Source organism: Sus scrofa, chromosome 6, assembly GCF_000003025.6.
Source record: "Sus scrofa isolate TJ Tabasco breed Duroc chromosome 6, Sscrofa11.1, whole genome shotgun sequence".
Taxonomy (NCBI): Eukaryota; Metazoa; Chordata; class Mammalia; order Artiodactyla; family Suidae; genus Sus; species Sus scrofa.
Genome location: NC_010448.4, coordinates 96,772,166 through 96,794,916, shown reverse-complemented (window position 1 = coordinate 96,794,916; position 22,751 = coordinate 96,772,166). Strand labels below are relative to the sequence as shown.

General features: G+C 43.1%; 1 protein-coding gene across 4 annotated transcripts in view; it reads right to left on the bottom strand.

Moving 5' to 3' along the window:
* PTPN2 (protein tyrosine phosphatase, non-receptor type 2) overlaps positions 1-22,751 on the bottom strand; it is a 77,275-nt gene that overhangs the window by 52,220 nt on the left and 2,304 nt on the right. For all 4 annotated transcript variants that reach the window (XM_021096022.1, XM_021096023.1, XM_021096020.1 and 1 more), the window contains exon 2: positions 3,184-3,274. In XM_021096022.1, coding sequence (XP_020951681.1) covers positions 3,184-3,274 — 91 coding nt within the window. The remainder of the gene's footprint in view (positions 1-3,183; positions 3,275-22,751) is intronic.

Sequence of the window (22,751 nt, the reverse complement as noted above, 5' to 3'; positions counted from 1 at the left end):
AATGAACCAGACTAGTATCCATGATGTTCTAGGTTCGATCACTGGCCTCGCTCAGTGGGTTAAGGATCCATCATTGCTGTGAGCTGTGGTGTAGGTTGCAGACATGGCTCGGATCCCAAGTTGCTATGGCTCTGGCGTAGGCCAGTGGCTACAGCCCCAACTAGACCCCTAGTCTGGGAACCTCCATATGCCTTGGGTTCGGTCCTAGAAAAGACAGGAAAAAAAAAAAAAAAAGAAAAAGAAAAAAAGAAAAAAGAAATAAAACCAAAAATAAGCTAATGGGATCTAATCAAACTTAAAGGCTTTTGCACAGCAAAGGAAACTATAAACAAAATAAAAAAACAATTTATGAACTGGGAGAAAATATATGCAAACAATCTGACAAAGACTTAATTTCCAATATATTCAGACAGTTCATACAACTCAACAACAAAAAAACAAATAGCCCAATGAAAAAATGGGCAGAAGACCTAAATAGTTACATTTTTCCAAAGAAAACATAGAGGTGGCCAACAGGCACATGAAAAGATGCTCAACATCACTAATTATGAGAGAAATGCAAATCAAAACCACAATGAGGAGTTCCCGTGGTGGCTCAGTGGTTAACGAATCCGACTAGGAACCTTGAGGTTGCGGGTTCAATCTCTGGCCTCATTCAGTGGGTTAAGAATCTGGTATTGCTGTGAGCAGTGGTGCAGGTCACAGATATGCCTCGGATCTGGCGTTGCTGTGGCTGTGATGTAGGCCAGTGGCTACAGCTTTGATTAGACCCCTAGCCTGGGAACCTCCATATGCCTCGGGTTCAGCCCTAGAAAAGACAAAAAGACAAAAAAACAAAAAAAAAAAAAAAAAAAAAACAACACAAACCTACAATGAGGTTCCATCTCACAGGAGGCAGAATGCCATCATTAAAAAGTCAACAAGTGGAGTTCTCCATCATGGCTCAGTGGTAACAAATCCAACCAGTAGCCATGAGGATTCAGATTCAATCCCTGGCCTTGTTTAGTGTGTTAGGGATCCAGCATTGCTGTGAGCTGTGGTGTAGGTCACAGACTCGGCTTGGATCTAGCATTGCTATGGCTGTGACATAGGCCAGCAGCTACAGCTCCGATTTGACCCCTAGCCTGGGAACGTCTATATGCCGAGGGTACAGCTCTAAAAAAAAAAAAAAAGTTAACAAATAATAAATGCTGGAAAGGGTGTAGACAAAAGGGGACCCTTCTATGCTAATAGAAGTAATGTAAACTGGTGCAGCCACAACAGAGAACAGTAAGGAGATGCCTTAAAACACTAAGAGTTCTCTTGTTCCACTCCTTGGCATATATCCAGAAAGGATGAAAACTCTAATTTGAAAGATACATGCCCTCAATGTTCAGAGCAGTACTATTTGCAAAAGCCAAGACATGGAAGCAACTTAAGTGTCCATAGACAGAGAAATAGATATGGAAGATGTGGTACATAAATACAATGGAATATTACCCAGCCATAAAAAAAAAAAGAAATAATGCCATTTGCAGTATATGGATGGACCTAGAAATTACCACACTAAGTGAAGAAAGTCAAATATCATATGATATCACTTGTATGTAAAACCTAAAATACGACACAAATGAACTTATCTATGTAACAGAAACAGACTCACAGACATAGAGGATAGATCTGTGGTTGCCAGGGAGGTGGGGAGGAGAAGGGCAGACTGGGAGTTTGGGATTAGCAGATGTAAACTAGTATACATAGGATGGATAAACAACAAGGTCCTACTGTATAACCCAGGGAAATATACTCAATATCCTGTGATAAACCATAATGGAAAAGAATACAGGCAGTTCCCATGTGGCACAGCAAGTTAAAGATCTGGCATTGCTGCAGCGGTGGCACAGGTGGTAACGGCATGTGACCTGGGAACTTCTACATGCCATGGGCACTGCGGAAAAAAAAAAAAAAAAGAGGAGGGAGTTCCTGTTGTGGCTCAGTGAGTTAAGAACCTGACTAGTATCCATGAGGATGCAGGTTTGATTCCTGACCTTAGTGGATTAAGGATCCGGTGTTGCCACAATCTTTGGGGTAGGTTGCAGATGTGGCTCAGATCAGGTGTTGCTGTGGCTGTGGTGTAGGCACAGCTACAGCTCTGATCCAACCCATAGCCTGGGAATGTCCCTATGCCACAGGTACAGCAATTAAAAAAGAAAAAAGAAGAGCATGAAATACATATGTGCGTATAACTGAATCACTCTGCTGTACAGCAGAAATTAACACAACATGGTAAACCAGCTATACATTCAAAAAAAAATTCCCTGGTTCATCTGGATTTAATGGGTCACCTCCTCCGCTTATGAGAGCAACACCCATGGGAAATTGATCATTGAGATGATAGCTGAAGGAAGAGGACTTCTTTTTTTAAAATCATGTTGTTTTTAAATCATGGGATCTTTTTCCTTTATACATTTCTGTTTTAAAATTTTTCTACAGTGAGTACACACTACTTTTGTAATTTGGAGAAGGAAAAAATTACACCAATAAATACTTTAAATAATACCAATAAAGTCCATGGAATAACATGAAAATAAGTATACATAAATGAATTCACGATATATATATATACACGTATATGTATATATATATACATATTTTTTTTTTTGCCTTTTAGGGCTGCACTCGTGGCACATGGAGGTTCCCAGGCTAGGGGTCGAATCGGAGCTGTAGCCACTGGCCTACGCCACAGCCACAGCAACTCGGAATCCAAGCTGCATCTGCGACCTATACCGGCTGTAGCCGCCAGCCTATACCACAGCTCACAGCAACACCGGATCCTTAACCCTCTGAACAAGGCCAGGGATCGAACCCACAACCTCATGGTTCCTAGCTGGATTCCTTAACCACTGAGCCACGACGGGAAGAGAAAAATCATGTATAAGAAAAAAGGTTGGTAGGAAAAACATCAAAATAATGGTGGCTATGTTGAAGTATGTAATAATTATGGACAACTTTCCTTCCTACTACTTAGGCCTTAAAATTTTTCTTTAAAGAACATGTACCATATTAATATGAAAAAAAAAATCACTGTATTTATCAACCCTGACCCTACACTTTTTCAATCATGCCCTGCCTCCTACAACAAACCAACACACACACACAAACACACACACACACACACACACACACACACACAACACAAGTACTTACATGGGCTTACATCTCTGTATCTGTTCCGATTTCTGTTTTCTGGAAACTTGGCCACTCTATGAGGATAGTCGTGGGACTCACTGCGAATTTCCTTAAAAGAACAAAAATATGTTTTAATATTTCTCTTGTATTTTATATAGCAAAACAGATGCTTTCCCAGTCAGTATAAGTAGCTATGGTTCAGCACTTAAGATACACCAAGTACTATGCAAAATATGTCATCTACATGACCTTATTCAATTCTGACAATGCCAGTGGGAAGGAATATCTGCCCCATTTTTGTATGACAGGCTTTCAGGGGTGAAATAATCTATCAAAGGTCACAAAGCTAGTAAGTGTGAGTCCTCAGGCCTGAACCAAGATCCTTCAAGAAGGCAGGCTCTCCCTGCATACACTTTTACTGCCATGCTGTATTCCACATCTACAAGCAATAAACACTGTATGCAACAATTAATGCAATGGAGGGGGGGTGGAGGGATGCGCTGGGGTTGTAGGATGGAAATCCTATAAAAGTGGATTGTGATGATCATTGTACAACTACAAATGTAATAAATTCATTGAGTAATTAAAAAAAAAAAAAAAAAGCAGTGGAGGAAGCCATGATTACATCATACTGAGCCGCTCTGCAACCTACACCACAGCTCACAGCAACGCCAGATCCTTAATCCACTGAGCAAGGGCAGGAATCGAACCCGAAACCTCATGGTTCCTAGTCAGATTTGCTAACCACTGCACCATGACAGGAACTCAGTGGGTTAAGGTTCCGGCGTTGTCATGAGCTGTGGTGTAGGTCACAGATGGGGCTTGGATCCTGCGTTGCTGTCTGTGGCTCTGGTGTAGGCCAGAGGCTACAGCTCCAATTTGACACCTAGCCTGGGAACCTCCACATGCCGCGGGAGCAGCCCTAGAAAAGGGAAAAAGACCAAAAAAAAAGAAAAAAAAAAGTCTACAAACAGTAAGTGCTGGAGAGGGTGTGGAGAAAAGGGAACCCTATCACACTGTTGGTGGGAATGTAAATTGGTGCAACCACTGTGGAAAACAGTATGGAGATGCCTCAGAAAACTAAAAATAGAATTACCATTTGATCTAGCAATCCCATTGTTGGGCGTCCATCCAGAGAAAACCATGATTTGAAAAGATATACGTACTCCAATGTTCACTGCAGCACTCTACGCAATAGCCAAGACATGGACACAACTAAATGTCCTTCGACAGAGGAGTGGATAAAGATGTGGTACATATACACTGGAATATTACTCAGCCATTAAAAGGGAAGAAATAACAGCCTTTACAGCAACATCGACAGACCAAGACATTATCATGCTAAGTGAAGTCAGTCAGACAGCAAGACACCAACATCATATGCTATCACATACATGTGGAATCTAAAAAAAGGATACAATGAACTTCTTTGCAGCACAGGTACTGACACAAAGACTTTGAAAAACTTACGGTTTCCAAAGGAGACAGGTTGGGGGGTGGGGGGAGGCACTGGGGGTTTGGGATAGAAATGCTATAAAATTTGGTTGTGATGATCATTGTACAACTATAAATGTAATAAAATTCACTGAATAATTTTTTAAAAAGAAAAAAAATTATTCCTAGAGAAGTTCCCATTGTGGCGCAGCAGAAACAATTCGGACGAGGAACTAACTATGAGCTTGCGGGTTCAATCCCTGGCCTCGTTCAGTGGGTTAAGGATCTGGCGTTGCTGTGGCTGTGGTGTAGGCCGGCAGCTGTAGCTTTGATTGGACCCCTAGCCTGGGAACCTCCATATGCCACGGGTGTGGCCCTAAAAAGCAACAATAACAACAACAACAAAATTTATTCCTAGACCCAAAGATGCTCATTTTAGGACCTTATGGTTCTCAGTACTTCACCACAGAAGAAACTGGTGAAGGTGTGCCTGCACTAGGCATCCAGCTACTTGGTATATCCATCATGACAGTTTTTCTCCCAAATGAAACATTATTCCAATAATTCATGTAAAAACAGAAACACACAGAGAGAGAATGCATTAACACTGAAAATTAATTTGGGATTTTGCTCATACTACATGTGGGAAAACTGTATTTTAAAAGTTAGGCATCAGGCAATTTTATAAAGTGGGCATAAGTAAGTTATCCAAGTTATTTCCCTCTGTCCCAGAAGCCCTAGGACAGCTAACTTTGTAGCTCTTATTTTCACCCAATGGGCCTTCCAAGATGCAAGAGTAGGGAACAGAGACCACCCTGAAGTTCAAGGACTCACACCCTCTGTGCAAAGAGCATGCAGGATGCAACATACATTGGTGCAGTCATTTTGGAAAATGCAATGGGCCACACACAGAAACAAACTCATACACACCCTTACAATTGTTGCTATTGACCTTCTAATGCTACTCTCACATTTAGCAATCTTGCTGAACTCTCCAACAACTGGCAGCTGGTTCTGAAATTCTCATTACCAGCAAACAGTGAAAATTCTATCTCTTCTTCATACTTCATGTTTCTCATTCATACCTCATTCTTTTTCTTACCTAACTGTACTGGCTAGGACTGCCTATTCAATTCAAATAGAATTTTTTTTCCCTGATCTTGAAAGAACTGCTTCCAAGATTTAACCACTAAGTGTAATATTTGCTTTATGTTTCTCTTCAATATCCTCACTATTTCTAGTTTGCTACATGTTTATCACAAATGGGTGTTGAATTTTTCTCAATGTTTTCCCTGCATTCATGATCGTAAATTTTCTCCTTTAATCTGGTAATATGTTGAATTACAATAATAGATTTTCATTTAGCAATATGCATTTAAGGTCCCTCCACGTCTTTTCAGGGATTAATAGCTCATTTCTTTTTTGTGCTAAATAGTATTCTATTTTTTGTTATGTACCACTATTATTTTATTTAAGATGTACCCATTATATTTTTAAGCTGAACTGACTTCTAATTTTCTTGTCCATTACAATTTATTCAGTTTTGGTATCAAAATCCTACCAGTCTCAAATAGTATGTTGAACAAAACAAACAAACAAACAAAAAATATATATACATATATATTTTTTGGTCTTTTTAGGGCTATACTCGTGGCACATGGAGGTTCCCAGGCTAGGGGTCTAATCCGAGCTGTAGTCACTGGCCTACGCCAGGGCCACAGCAATGCCAGATCCAAGCCGTGTCTGCAACCTACACCACAGCTCATGGCAACGCCGGATCCTTAACCCACTGAGCGAGGCCAGGGATCGAACCTGCAATCCCATGGTTCCCAGTCCGATTAGTTTCTGCTGCACCATAACGGGAACTCCCTTAAACAAAAATATTACCTTTCAGTTTCAACTACTTTTACATGAAAGCATAACGAATTATTTTAACTGGATGGAAAGAAGAAAAAGCTTCATTTCCACAAATTATAAATAAGTTTTAAAATGTCAAATAATAAATTTTATATGTAAAATAAAACCATTCAGGTCTAGGCTTACATCTGTTGTACAACCTCAAACAATATATGAAGAGTTGAAACACTACAAAGTACAAGTAATTTTATATTTGAAGTTAGTAACCGATATAAAAGAAAAACCTTAAAATGGTACTAAAACATGTACGTTTCTGTTGACAGCTCTTCTGTATCAAGTGCAGAGAAAGCAGGTGACAAGAATAAGAAATTCCAGTCTCGGAGTTCCCGTCGTGGCGCAGTGGTTAACGAATCCGACTAGGAACCATGAGGTTGCGGGTTCGGTCCCTGCCCTTGCTCAGTGGGTTAATGATCCGGCGTTGCCGTGAGCTGTGGTGTAGATTGCAGACTCGGCTCGGATCCCGAGTTGCTGTGGCTCTGGTGTAGGCCAGTGGCTACAGCTCCGATTGGACCCCTAGCCTAGGAAGCTCCATATGCCGTGGGAGCGGCCCAAGAAATAGCAAAAAGACAAAAAAAAAAAAAAAGAAATTCCAGTCTCATGAGGCAGGTGAGGCGAGTGAGGGATGGGTGTTTCCACATGATGCTATGGAATGTACACTGCTATGATGTTCTCATGAGAACAATCCAGTAAGATCATAATAAACTTGACCTACCGATTCTACCTCCAGAAATTCACACCATATAGTCATACACCTGTGTGCAAAGACTTATGCACAAAGATGTTCACTGTACCTAACAGAGCAAAACTGTAACAAGCTGTGTTCTTCAGAAGTGAAATGTGCGGTAAGTGAGGAGGTAAGACGGCTGGGCACCAGGAAAGGGATTCAAGCACTGCACACACTTGGGGGATGGGGTCTCAAAGATGTACTGTGTGGTGAAAAGGTACAAAAGATGCTGAGTGGCTCCCATCTGGGAGAGCGGCCCACTCAAACATAAACAGGCCTGAGAACATGAGACATCCCAGAAGGAATCAAAACACTAGTAACTTCTGGCGAGGAACACCAGGGGCCTAATTGTCCGGGAGGGTGAGATCTATGTAATTAAAATTCTGCTTACAAAATATTTCAAACAGGAGAATACAGATAATAGGAAACCCCTGTTTCCACCAGTGAGATTAAACACTTATTAACCACTTTTGCCACATTTGTTCCAAATGTAATTTTTTTAGAAAAGTAATAAAACACATCAGATACAGCTTTTCCCCACCCTGCTCCTCTCTCGTCTTTCCAAAGTAACCCACTGTCATTTTAAACTTTTACTGGAGACCTTTTGGGTCAATTAAATTTTAAACCATGTTTTCACACATTCTTTGGTTTATAAAGTATTTTATTTTTATTTTTGTCTTTTTGCCTTTTCTAGGGCCGCTCCCCTGGCATATGGAGGGTTCCCAGGCTAGGGGTCTGATGGGAGCTGTGGCTGCCGGCCTACACCAGAACCACAGCAACAAAGGATCCGAGCTGCGTCTGCAACCTACACCACAGCTCACGGCAACGCCGGATCCTTAACACACTGAGCAAGGCCAGGGATCGAACCCACAACCTCATGGTTCCTAGTCAGATTGGTTAACCACTGAGCCACAATGGGAACTCCTAAAGAACTTTAAAACAAACTTGCTAAAATACTAATGAGTCCTAGTATAACATCAGTCAATGCAAATATATACTTTTTGGAGGGCGGTATGGTTTTTTTTAGGGGGCTATACCTGCAGCATATGGAAGTCGCCGGGCCAAAGATCAAATCCAAGCGCCAACAATCAAATCCAAGCGCCAACAATCAAATCCAAGCTCCACGAGTTCCCATTGTGGCTCAGTGGAAACAAACCGGACTAATATCCATGAGGATGCAGCTTTGATCCCTGGCCTCACTCAGTGGCTTAAGGATCCAGCATTGCCATGAGCTGGGGTGTAGGTCACAGACAAGGCTCAGATCCCGCATTGCTGAGCCACGATGCGAACTCCAGTTAATTTTTTTTTTTTTTCTTTTCGGCCACCCCTGCAGCATGTATTAGTTCTCGGGCCAGGGACAGAACCTGAGCCACAGCAGCACCCAAGCCATAGCAGCGACACCACCAGATTCTTAACCCACTGCACTACCAAGGAACTCCTCTCAGTTAATTTTCAAAAAGAGAGGATTCTTACCAAGTCTATTCTCTCAAATTTCCAATGTTGCTGTTACCTGTTCTCCTTTACCTTCCTTTAACTGCTGTGGGTTTAGGAAGACAAGAATTCTGATACTGTAGAAAGTGGCGGCAGAGGTATGTACTAGCTGCCTATTCTTTCTTAATAAAGGTTTCTGAATTTATTTTCTTACAATGAATCCAACTAAAAGCCATATTTCCCAGTCTCTCGTACAACTACAAGAGTCCTGAGACACAGCTATGGCCAAGGGGAATAAGCAGAAACCCCCAGTGGGAGTTGCAGGTGAGCTTTTATGAAAAGGCCAGGCTCAGCAGAGTACAGGCTCTGATGTAGGGGAGCAGTGGGAATGCCCAGGCAGCAGCTATGCTGTGACCCCAGCAAAAGCACATTCTGAGGAGGGCCAAGCAGAAACAGAAGACTGTGTCATCAATGATATCACTGAGCCACAATAACTGCTCTGGACTCCTACCCCCGGAATTCTCATCTCACGAGAAAAATAAGTCCCTATTGGTTAAGTCAGCATTGCTTGGTTTTCTCTCCAGGCAGCTTAATGCAGGCCTCTAACTAATATCCACAGAACTGCCAAATTAAGAGCTGAACGTTTGGACCAGACACTGATGAGGCATCTTCAGGAATACCCAAGAGACAAAAACAAACCGCTGTGGGACCAATAAAACACGCAGTGTTTCTCGAGGTGGAAAAGAGAAGGCAGGTGTTCAACCATCCCTAAATCTATCATATTCACCCAAATCAGCCTCTACTGATGACTGATCAGAAGATGATAAAATGCTCCCCTCCTACAGCAGACAGGACCCATACACAGTGGCCCTAAATACTATATCAAGGATGTTTCCCCTCAGCAGGAAAACCTGTTAATCTGATGATTCTCACTCTGACATGGGGCTGGGTGACTGCTGTGGGCTCCTTGTGCACCTTGTGTGCCAAGCAGCAGCACCCAACTCTACTCAGATCAGCAGCAAGAGCCCTTCTCCCAGCTTAGCTGTGAAAAGCCAAACTCTCTTCTGCCAAAGCCAGTTCTACCACAAATACACCCCACCAGCATCCAGCTGAGAACCACTGTTCTCAACAAATACTCGTTTTTTAAGCTAAACTTAAGTGGAAAGGACTTTTGGTTTAAAGAATAATTTGATCCCCCAAATTTAAACCACATCTTTCTTTCTCTTTTTTGGCCACTCTGTGGCATGTGGAATTCCCAGGCCAGGGACTGAACCTGCATCCTGGTGCTGCAGAGACGCTGCCGACCCCTTTGCGCCACAGCAGAAACACCATGTTTGGTTTTAATTTTTTTTTATTTTTATTTTCCCACTGTACAGCAAGGGGATCAAGTTATCCTTACATGTATACATTACAATTATATTTTTTCCCCACCCTTTGTTCTGTTGCGACATGAGTATCTAGACAAAGTTCTCAATGCTATTCAGCAGGATCTCCTTGTAAATCTATTCTAAGTTGTGTCTGATAAGCCCAAGCTCCCGATCCCTCCCACTCCCTCCCCCTCCCATCAGGCAGCCACAAGTCTTCTCTCCAAGTCTATGATTTTCTTTTCTGAGATGTTCATTTGTGCTGGATATTAGATTCCAGTTATAAGTGATATCATATGGTATTTGTCTTTGTCTTCTGGCTCATTTCACTCAGTATGAGATTCTCTAGTTCCATCCATGTTGCTGCAAATGGCGTTGTCATTCTTTTTTATGGCTGAGTAGTATTCCATTGTGTATATATACCACATCTTCCGAATCCAGTCATCTGTTGATGGACATTTGGGTTGTTTCCATGTTCTGACTATTGTGAATAGTGCTGCAATGAATATATGGGTGCATGTGTCTCTTTTACGTAGAGTTTTGTCTGGATATATGCCCAAGAGTGGGATGGTGGGGTCATATGAAAGTTCTATGTATAGATTTCTAAGGTATCTCCAAACTGTTCTCCATAGTGGCTGTACCAGTTTACATTCCCACCAACAGTGCAGGAGGGTTCCCTTTTCTCCACAGCCCCTCCAGCACTTGTTATTTGTGGATTTATTAATGATGGCCATTCTGACTGGTGTGAGGTGGTATCTTGTGGATTTATTAATGATGGCCATTCTGACTGGTGTGAGGTGGTATCTCATGGTAGTTTTGATTTGCATTTCTCTTATAATCAAAGATGTTGAGCATTTTTTCATGTGTTTGCTGGCCATCTGTATATCTTCTTTGGAGAAATGTCTATTCAGGTCTTTTGCCCATTTTTCCATTGATTGATTGGCTTTTTTGCCGTTGGGTGTTTTAATTTTTAATGGCCGCACCTGCAGCATATGGATATTCCCAGACCAGAGACTGAATCTGAGCCACAGTTGTGACCTATACTGCACCTGCAGCAACACTGCATTCTTTAACCCACCGCACTGAGCCAGGGAACTCACCTCCACAGCAACCCAAGCTGCTGCTGTCGAATTCTCAACCTTCTGCACCACAGCAGGAACTCCTAAACCATACTGATTTTCATATGATTTTTCTCAAAAAAAAAAAAAACTAGGAATAATTGACTCACTCATTACTTCTTAGGGGCAATGATCCAAAATGTAGGTAACTCCCCTCTTAAAATGTTTTTCATGGAGTTACTTATAACATTTGAAAGGCTACAAATAACCTAAATGTCCTCTGACAGGCAAAGAATTAGTTGGCTAAACCATGATACACCCAACTAAAGACTGTGTAGCCATTTAAAAGAGAGGCGCTCATGACAGCAATAGTATAAACCCATACAGTTTCTTAGAATCACACTATGTATGAACAAAGGCATTAAAAAACCAGTATGTGGAACTGAGCTGCTGTTGGGAGCAAAATTCATTTAGTTCCTTAGCTGTATTTGAAATTTATAGACATGTGTGAGTTAACTGCATTGCCCATCTTTTCCAAAGGATCTGATACAAATCTGATTTGTACTTCCCTAAACATAATTTATCTTTTTTTTTTTTGTCTTTTGTCTTCTCAGGGCTGCACCTGTGGCATATGAAGGTTCCCTGGGTAGGGGATGAATCGGAGCTGTAGCCACCAGCCTACGCCACAGCTACAGCCATGCCAGATCCAAGCCACACCTGTGACTCACACCACAGCTCTGGCAATGCCTGATCCTTAACCCATTGAGGGGAGGCCAGGGATCAAACCGGCAATCTCATGGTCACTAATCAGATTCATTTCCGCTACGCCACAACAGGAACTCCAAAAGATAATTTATCTTATTTTCTCTTTACCCTGAATACTTAGAAAACTCAGACACACTCAGGTTTTCATGCTTTTTGGTTCATTTGTTTGCCTTGGGGGGGGGGGGCTGCACCCATGACATATAAAAATTTGAGGTTAGGGATTGAACCCATGCCACAGCTGCAACCTTAGCTGCTACAGTGACAACACCAGATCCTTAACCCACTGTGCCACCAGGGAACTCCCTTTATATTCTTGGTGGAGACTTTGATCTTGAGATTCAAGGCTTTCTTCACTCAGAGATGTTTTTCCAGGGAGTTCCCATCATGGCTCAGGGGTTAACAAACCCAGCTAGCATCCATGAGGATGCAGGTTCGATCCCTGGCCTTGTTCAGTAGGTTAAGGATCTGGCGTTGTCGTGAGCTGTAGTGCAGGTCAAAGACACAGCTTGGATCCCATGTTGCTGTGACTGTGGTGTAGGCCAGCAGCTACAGCTCCAATTTGACCCCTACGCCTGGGAATTTCCATATGCCACAGGTGCAGCCCTAAAAAGTGAGGAAAAAAAAAAAGAGAGAGAGAGAAATGTTCTTCCAGATTTCCTGTCATGGCTCAGCAATAATGCCCTACTAGTATCTCCAAGGATGCAGGTTCGATCCCTGGCCTCGCTCAGTGGGTTAAGGATCCAGTGTTGCCGTAAGCTGCGGTGTAAGTCACAGATGCGGCTTGGATCTGGCATTGCTGTGGCTGTAGTGTAGGCCGGCAGCTGCAGCTCCAATTTGACCCCTAGCCTGGGAACTTCCATATGCTGAAGGTGGGACCCTAAAAAGACCAAAAAAAAAAAAGAGAGAGAGAGAGAAATGTTCTTCCACTGTCTCTTTGGTTACTCTTTCATCTCAGTCTCCTCTGATCTTTTTCAGGAACTCCCGTCACAGATTTGAGACCTTCCTGTGTTTTAAACGCTCTCTCTGAATATTCATTTTAAAAATCTTTTCCTGGGAGTTCCCATTGTGGTTCAGGTTAAGAACCTGACTAGTATCCATAAGGATGCGGGTTTGATCCCTGGCCTTACTCAGGAGGTGAAGGATCCAGTTTTGCCACAAGCTTTGGCATAGGTCGAAGCTGTAGCTCTGATGCAAACCTTAGCTCAGGAACTTCCATGTGCAATGGGTCTGGCTGTAAAAAAGAAAATGCCAGAGGAAAAACATGCTCACAATTTGAGGTAAACGAGGAAGAGGATTTGTTTTCCCTGACGGCGTGGCCAGCACAGCGTAAGAACACACCTGAAGCAAGCAGATGCCACGTCAACAAGGGGGGAAGGATGGGTCCAAGCAGAAAAAGCAGCTGTGCACAGTCACAGGGATGTGAGTATACGTAACAAAGAAAGGAGTGAAAGGAGGATTAACTGACATTTTGCAAGAAGTATAAGCAAGACAAGACTTGCGATGAACAAGAGAGGGAAACGCCAGAAATGAGGATGAACAGGTAGAGAGAGATTTCTGTTCATGGTCCATTCACCCACACATAGACAGGGACTCTGCAGCTATTAAGATGGTGACGCAAATGAAGGAGAGGGGGGAAGGAGAGAGCAGGCATTCTACAAACCAGATGATAAAAGCAGGCAGTTATTTAAGAAAAAAATCTAAGTGTTCAGGAACAAGACAATGCTTCTCACTTTCATCACTGCTGTTCAACACAGTACTGGAAGTTCTGGCCAGAACACTTAAGCAAAAAAAAAGAAAAAAAAACACTAACAGGCATCCAAGTTGGAAAGAAAGTTGTTATTAAACTGTCTCTATTCACAAATGTGATCTTGTACGTAGAAAACCCTAAAAAAATCCACAAAAAATTACTAGAGCTAATAAACAAATTCAGCAAAGTTGCAAAACACAAAAATCAGCTGTGTCTCTACCCGCTAATAATGAACAATCCCCCAAAAAATGAAATTAAGAAAATAATCCCAGTTACAATAGAATCAAAATTCTATTAAGAAAAAGCTTGGAGTTCCCATAGTGGCTCGGCAGAAACTGACTAGCATTCATGAGGACGCAGGTTCAATCCCTGGCCTCAATCAATGGGTTAAGGATCCGATGCTGCCCTGAGTTGTGGTGTAGGTTGCAGATGTGTCTTGGATCTGGCATTGCTGTGGCTGTGTAGGAGGCCAGTGGCTACAGCTCTGATTGTATGATTGGACCCCTAGCCTGGGACCATCCATATGCCATGGGTGTGGCCCTAAAAAGACAAAACAAAACAAAAAAGCTTAACCAAAGAAGGTGAAAGACTTGTACTCTAACAACTACAAAACATTGCTGAAAGGCGTTAAAGACAACCTAAATAAACAGAGCTGCTCTGTGCTCATGGACTGGAAGACTTAACATTAAGATGACAAAACTTAATATTTCAGTGATGTACTGATTCAATGTAATCCTTATCAAGATTCCAACGGCGATTTTATAGAAACAGAAAAAAATCATCCCAAAATTCATATGAAAAGTCAAAGAACGCTGAAAAGCCAAACAATACTGAAAATGAATAACAAAGTTGGAGTACTCACACTTCCCCATTACAAAACCTACAATGCTACAGTACTCAAATCTGTGTGGTGTGGCACAACAGGGGGCCAAGACTACCCAACTTAGAAAGAACAGTCTTTTCAACAAAAGGTGTTGGGAAAACTGGACATCCACATGCAAAAGAACACAGCTGGACTTCTACCATGTACAACACATAAAAGCTACTAAAAATGCATCAGAGTCCTAAGTATGAGAGCTAAAAAACTACAAGAAATTCTCAGAAGAAAACATAGGAAGTGAAAATCTTTACATCTTTGGGAGTTCCCATGATGGATCAGCAGTAATGAACCCAACTAGTATTTATTAGGATACAGGTTCAATCCCTGCCATCACTCAGTGGGTTGGGAATCTGGCATTGTTGTGCCCTGTGGTGTAGGCCAGAAGCTGCAGCTCTGATTTGACCCCTAGCCTGGGAACTTCCATATGCTGTGGGTGCTGCCCTAAAACAAACAAACAAAAATCTTCACAATTTTGAATTTGGCAATGGTTTCTTAAATTACAACACCAAAAGCACAGGCAACAAAAGAAAATAAACTGGACTTCATAAAAATTAACAACTTGTGGGAGTTCCTGTTGTGGCAAAGCAGAAAGGAGTCTGACTAGTTTCCATGAGGATGTGAGTTCAATCCCTGGCCTCGATCCTGTGTTGTCATGAGCTGTGGTGTAGGTTATGGATGTGGCTTGGATCCCGTTGCTGTGGCTGTAGCTGTAGCTCCAATTCCAACCCTAGCCTGGGAACTTCCATATGCCATGGGTGTGGCCCTTAAAAAATTTTTTTGAAAACTTGTATCCATCAAAAGACACTATCTAAAAAGTGAAAAGCCACGGATTGTGAGAAAATATTTGTGTATCATACATCTGATGAGATATTTATAACCAGAATACGATCCAACAATGAAAGGACAATTTAAAAATAGTCAAAGGCTCGGAGTTCCCATCATGGCTCAGTGGTTAACGAATCTGACTAGGAACCATGAGGTTGTGGGTTCGATCTATGGCCTTGCTCCGTGGGTTAAGGATCCAGCGTTGCCGTGAGCTGTGGTGTAGGTTGCAGACGCAGCTCGGATCTGGCATTGCTGTGGCTGTGGTGTAGGCCAGCAGCTACAGCTCTGATTCGACCCCTAGCCTGGGAACCTCCATATGCCGCGGGTGCAGCCCTAGAAAAGACAAAAAAAAAAAAAAGTCAAAGGCTCTAGAATGGCCAAAATCGTTAAGCACTGACAACACCAATAATTAGGATACAGAACAAGAGAAGCTCTCATTCACTGCTGGTAGGAACACAGATGGTTCAGCCATTTGGGAGGAAACTTCAGCTCTTTCTTATAAAACTGCACTTTTTTTTTTTTTTTTTTTTTTTGCCACATCTTCGCAGCATGCAAAGTTCCAGGACCAGGGACTGAATGCTCGCCACAACAGTGACAACACCGAATCCTTAATCCACTGAGCCACCAGGGAACACCTGCTCTTTGGATTTACCCACAGGAGTTGAAAACCATGTCCATATAAAAACATGCACATAGATGCTTTACGCATAACTGCCAAAACTAGGAAGTCCTTCGGAGAGTGGACGGATAAATAAACTGAAACACGGAGACAAAGGAATACTAATCAGTGTGAAAAAGAAATGAGCTATCAACCCACGAAAAAACTGGAAAAACTTTAAATGCATTTTACTAAGTGAAAGAACCCAATGTGAAAGGCTGCCCACTGTTTAATTCCAACTCTGTAACAATCTGGAAAAGGCAAAACTGTGAAAAAGATCAGTGGTTGTCAGGGGCTGGTGGAGAGGAAGGATGATGAGGAGCACAGATGATTTGTGAAAACACTCTGCATGATGCCTTAATGAGGGATACACATCATACAACACATTGGTCCTAACTCAGGGAGTGTGCAACACCAAGTGTGAACCTTAATGTAAACTATGGATTTCGGTGATTATGTGTCAATGTAGGTTCATGGACTGTAACAAATGCACCACCCAGTGTAGGTGTAGATAACAGCGGAGGTTGTACATATGTAGAGGCAGAAGGTATATGAGAAATCTCTCTATCTTCCTCACAATTCTGTTGTGAAACTGAAACTGCTCTTAAAAAAAGTAAACTCTTGGGGTTCCCTGGTGGCCTAGTAGGTTAAGGATCTGGCATTGTCACTGCTGTGGTGCGGGTTTGATCACTGGCCCAGAAACTTCCACATGCAATGGGTGCAGCCAAAAAAAATTCTTTTAATTAAGAAAAAAATTTTTAAGAAAAATAAGGTGCTTCTGGAGTTCCCATCGTGGTGCAGCAGAAACGAATCTGACTAGGAACCATGAGGATGCGGGTTCAATCCCTGGCCTCACTCAGTGGGTTAAGGATCCGGCATTGCGTTAGCTGTGGTGTAGGTTGAAGACGTGGCTCGGATCCTGCGTTTCTGTGGCTGTGGCTTAGGCCGGCAGCTGTAGCTCCAATTGGATCCCTAGCTTGGGAATCTTCATATGCCAGGAGTGCAGCCATAAAAAGAAAAAAAGGAAAATAATAATAACAATAATAAATAAGGAGCTCCTGTCGTGGCTCAGTATCCATGAGGACGTGGGCTCAATCCCTGGCCTTGCTCAGTGAGTTAAGGATCCCGTGTTGCCATGAGCTGTGGTAAAGGTCACAAACACAGCTCAGATCCCACAGCATTGCTATGGCTGTGGTGTAGGCCAGCAGCTGTAGCTGATTGGACCCCTAGCCTGGGAACCTCCATATGCCATGAGTGCAGCCCTAAAAAGCAAAGAATAAATAAATAAAAATTTAAAAATAAAAAATAAAATAAAATAAAATAAAAAGGCAAAAGACTTAAATAGCCATTTCTCCAAAGATACACAAATGGTTAATACGCACATTAAAAAAGATGCTCAACGTCCTTAGTCATTAGGGAAATGCAAACTAAACCACAATGACATACCTACCTGGCAAGACCATCAATTTAAAAATGGAAAATAACAAGTGTTAGTGAGGATGTGAAGAAATCAGAATTCCCAAACACTGCTGGTGGGAATGTAAAATGTTGCAGCCACTGTGGAAAATAGTCTAGCAGTTCCTCAAAGACTCAACACAGAACTATGACATTATCCAGCACCTTCACTTCTGGGTCCAAACCAAAAGAATTAAAAACAGGAACGTCAACAGATATTTGCATGCCAATGTTCACAGGAGCATTATTCACAATAGCCAAAAGGCGGAAACAATCCAATGTCCCTTAAGTGATGGAGAAACAAAATATTAGTCAGCCATAAGAAGGAATGCGTGATGTGCGCCCTGACATGGTTCAACCTTACCAACATTACGGTAAGTGAAATAATCCAGACACAAAGAGACAAATATTGTATGAATCCACTTGTATGAGGTACCTAGAGTAAGCAAATTCACAGAGCTAGAAAGTGGAGTAGAGGTTACCAGGGTTGGGGGAGGAGGGGAGACAGCTTAATGGGGACAGAGTTCCTCTCTGGGGAGCAGAAAGGGTTTTGCAAATAGTGTGAAGGTTGCACAACAGTGTAAATGGAAGGACACTGGATTGTGTACTGAAAAATGGTTAGAATGGCACACTGTTAATATATTTTATCACAGAAACAATTTTATTGGATGTCTACCCCATTCCTAATACCAAAATTAAGTCCTGATTAAGCAATGATTTAAACTTAAAAGAAATAAGAACTCCATATAGGGCACAGTGGGTTAAGAATCTGGGGATGCTGCAGAGGTGCAGGTTCAATACCCCGCCCTGCACAGTGAGTTAAAGGATCCAGCACTGCCACAACTGTAGCATAGGTCAGATTCAGTCTCTGGCACAGGAACTTCCATACACCAAGGGTGTGGCCATAAACAAATAAATACTAAAATAAACGTAAAAGAAATAAAACCATAAGCCTGCATTGAGGAGTTCCCGTTGCAGCTCAGTGGTTATAAACCCAGCTAGTATACATGAGAATACGGGTTGGATCCCGGATCTCACTCAGTGGGTTAAGGACTTGGTGTTTCCATGAGCAGACACAGCTCAAACCCCACGGCCGTGGCACAGGCCAGCAGCTACAGCTCCAATTTGACCTTAGCCTAAGAACTTCCATATGCCACAGGTTCAGCCCTAAAAAGCAAAAAAAATAAATAAATAAAACTGCATTGAAAACCACTGGAGAAAATATTTTGTAATCATAGAATACAGAAGGCCTCTCTGAGCTATGGCACAAAAATCTAGAAAAGGCTGATAAATCTGATTTCATAAATATTTAAATTTTCTACATGAAAAAATACCATAAACAAAAGATAATCGATAAATTTAAGAACTACTTGCAATATACAAGAAAGGCTTAATTTCCTTAACATGTAAAGAGCTCTTACATATCAGAAAGGGAAAGGAAATACAAAAGGCTTTTAAAAATAAAAACTGTTGGGAGTTTCCATTGTGGCTTAGTGGTAATGAACCAACTAGCATTCATGAGGATGAAGGTTCAATCCCTGACCTCACTCAGTGGGTTAAGGATCCAGCATTGCTGTGGCCATAGCGTAGGCCAGCAACTACAGCTCTGATTCGAGCCCTAGCCTAGGAACTTGCATCTGCTGCAGGTACGGCCCTAAAAAAGAGCAGCATTCTTTTCTTTAGTGGATACTAACTAAACATCTAACAAGTCACAGGCCCATAGGCAGACAATGGGGAAACAAGGAAATGAAGCAACACTCAAGGAGCTAGGCAGACAAGGGGATATCCACAAAGTAATGTGACAAAGCAACGTGACACGCACACTAATAAAAGACAGAGGGCTCAGAAATCCCAGAAGGAGCACATAACTGCCTAAAATGAGAGTCGGGTCTTTTTTTTTTTTTTTTTTTTAGGGCCACGCCCACAGCATATGGAAGTTCCCAGGCTAGGGGGTCAAATTGGAGCTGTAGCTGCTGGCCTACACCACAGCCACAGCAACGCCAGATCTAAGCCACATGTGTGCGACCAACACCACAGCTCACCGCAATGAGAGAACCTTAACCCACCACCAAGCGAGGCCAGGGATCAAACCCGCAACCTCATGGTTCCTAGTCGGATTCATTTCCACTATGCCACGACAGGAACTCCAAGAGTGTGATCCTGAAGCTGTTTCCCAGATAAGGCAGCACAGACTCCAAGGTGTGACAGAGCAGGTGACTTTCAAGGAGATTCAAGGCATTTAACACAATGAGCACTGAGCACCAAACTTAAAGGCTGGCAGGAACAGGTGCAGCAGACACTTCAAGGGAAGTGTTTTAGAGTAAGATGGCTGTGACTTATCCTCCGAACTGGTACCCACTGTAAACACTAGAAGAATAGAGCTCACCTGACATTTCTAAAAATTAGCTTACAAATGCTAAGAACTCTGACAATATTTACAACTACAAACTTCTAATAAAGAAAAATGACTCAGGAGTTACCGTTGTGGCTCAGCAGGTTACAAACTCAACTACTATCCATGAGGATGCAGGTTCGATCCCTGGTCTTGCTCAGTGGGTTAGGGATCTGACGATGCCATGAGCTCTGGTATACATTGTAGACATGGCTCAGATCCTGAATTGCTGTGGCTGTGGTGTAGGCTGGCAGCTGTAGCTCTGATTCAACCCCTAGCTCAGGAACTTCCATATGCTGCAGGTGTGGCCCTAAAAAAAGCAAAAACAGAAAAATTACTAGTCAGTTAAAAGTTCCACAAACTCTGATTAATGAACAAAATTCTGAGCTACCCCTTATTAGAAACATAACTCCATGACTTAGCTTTTGCCATTTCCTTACAGTTTTACTCTCCTCCCCAAGGCTCAAAAAACTCCATTCCTGTCCTCTGCCCTTTTACCGCCCCAGCCTGATTCAGACAGCAATCAGCTGACAAAGGAAAGGCCAGAAGGATCAGGAACATTTCTCAGGAAGCCAGAAGTAACCTCAGGCTACATGAATGTTAGCAGTTTGTAGCTCAGAGCAATGAGACTTCTGCAGCTCAGGCCTCTGTGCCTTTCAAGGCAGCTCCAGCACTGGTGCCCCACCCCACCTGCTCCTGCTTTCCAAGGTTCCTGCTCCAATAGTCACCTACTACCCTTCACCTTCCAACCTCTTTCTTTAGCCCCCCACCCCCACCCCACCCAATCACATGAACACGTCAAGTCGCCAGTCTGTGGTGGGAAGTAACCACTCGGCTAACATTTATCAAGTGCCCCTGAGGGGCCTGAACCTGCCTGCATGCAGCCTGATGAGATGGTGAAAAGATAACTCCCAACTCAGCTACCCATTCCCAGAAACCTCCTATTTTGAAAGCTATGTTATAAACCTAACTGTTGGGGGTGAGGGGGGGGAGGCGGGTAAGGGGCCAGAGTATTTCAGACTCAAAATAATAACAATCACTTTTCCTGCAATATATTTTCCCTGCATACCTCTGAGTGACAGGATATGAAGCACAAGTTCTCAATATTCAGTAAGCACAGTTTGCATTTATACTGAGCTTCTGCTCCAGAGCAAAGCCTTTCCTTCCCTAGACAACTGTGTATTTCCAAAACAGCACTACTCCTCTCCCACATTATCACCAATACACTCACTGCTATGATCTACAAAGCAGAAAACCCCCCAAACACCTTTTCTCTACTCAACAATAGCGGCTTGCCTCACACCATCTGTGGCCCCAAAGTCACGAGCATCACGTCCAAGTCCTGGCATCGAAAGGGGAAGCCAAGAGACTCAGTGAAGTGTGTACCAGGGAGGCTGGGAGGCCCCTGAGGAAGTGAGACCTGAGGGATGAGTAGGAGGCAGGCACATACAGGGGGCAAGAGGAGGCGGAGAACTGCCCTCTGGCAAAGAGAACTCCGTCTACAAAGACCTGAAGGAAGGCCAGACAGCAGGAGAACTCAATTGAAAGGAAGAAGAAAGTCACATGGAGAGACAGGACATGTGAGCCAGCAGGGGTCTGAATTCTATATGGTGAGCAACAACGGAAACACCAAAGGTTTTAGGCAGGGGAGTCACACATTCAAGCTTCACTGCAGCCACCACAGGCCACCCCATCGTGCATGTGACTTGGCTCTCTTTGAGGTATCTGTTGATCTTTTAGCCATTGATGCACTGGACCCTTTCGGTTTCGACCACATTGGTCCCCTTGCAGCATGTGCCTGCTGATGACCATCAGCTCCTCCACACCCACCATCGATTTTTCTCCCTACTTCTAAGGCAATTTCTCTCCAGCCTCTCTTCTTGAAAGCTCCTCTTTCTCTACCTATGCCCTGAAATGTTCCTGTCTGACAAGATTCTGTCCTTGGCCTTAAGCATCTCCAAACCCTCTCAATTTTCCCTAGGTGGCCTCATCCACGTCTGGAACTTCATATACCACCTGTGCGCTCGTAATTTCCAAAGTCATGTTCACAGCTCAGACCTCTCCTCAACTCCAAATTTATGTATTAAACTATTCCTATTTTGATGTCTTATAGGAATCAAATGGTACTGAACAGTTTCAAAGCCAAACACATCCCTCACCTCATTGTTTCAAACCTGTCTCCCTATCCTTCTTCCAGTCACGCCTCCACTCAGGAGCTCAAAGCTTACCTGCCTACAGCTAGCCCCACCCACCCTGCCGGCAACATGATCTTGCTAAAAAAATGTAAAGAGAACATGACTAAGGTACTTCTAAGCTTAAAAGTCCATGGTGAGTCTTCTTGACCAGCACCAATTCCTCAATCCCACCTCCAAGGGCCCGTAGGCTCTGCCTTACTGTCTGGTCCGGTCTTTGAGGCACCTCAGCCTCACACTGCAGGCCTCCCCAGGTTCAAGCGTTGACAGTTCTCTTGGCACTGTTTGCTCTGTGCCTCTGCACATGTTTCCTCCTCCTCTGAACATGAACCCCTTCCCCAGGCTGATCTGTCCTTAGGGAAGGCCCTCCCCCTGCAAGAAGCTGCAGCAGGACTCCCAGGTCATGGTGGTGGGGGACACAAAGCACCCTGTGCTTAATAACTTAACTAGCTTACCTAGTTACCACTCCCCACTCTGCTGGATCCAGGAGAGCAGGGACTCAACTGGCATTGGCACATGGTGAGGGTGTGATAAGTGATGAATGGAAAGATGGAATTGCAGTGAGGCCCTCATGAGAACAGAACAAGTCTGAGAAGGTGAGGGCCTCAAAGCAAGAATTTGGTCAGGGTGCTCTGTGCTGAATCTCTAAGGCTGTGAGCAGGGTGCTCAGCAAACATCTACAGAATGGCTGAACTTAGAGTCCAAGGAAAACACTTAAGTCTAAATTCTTCCTGGACTTGCTTT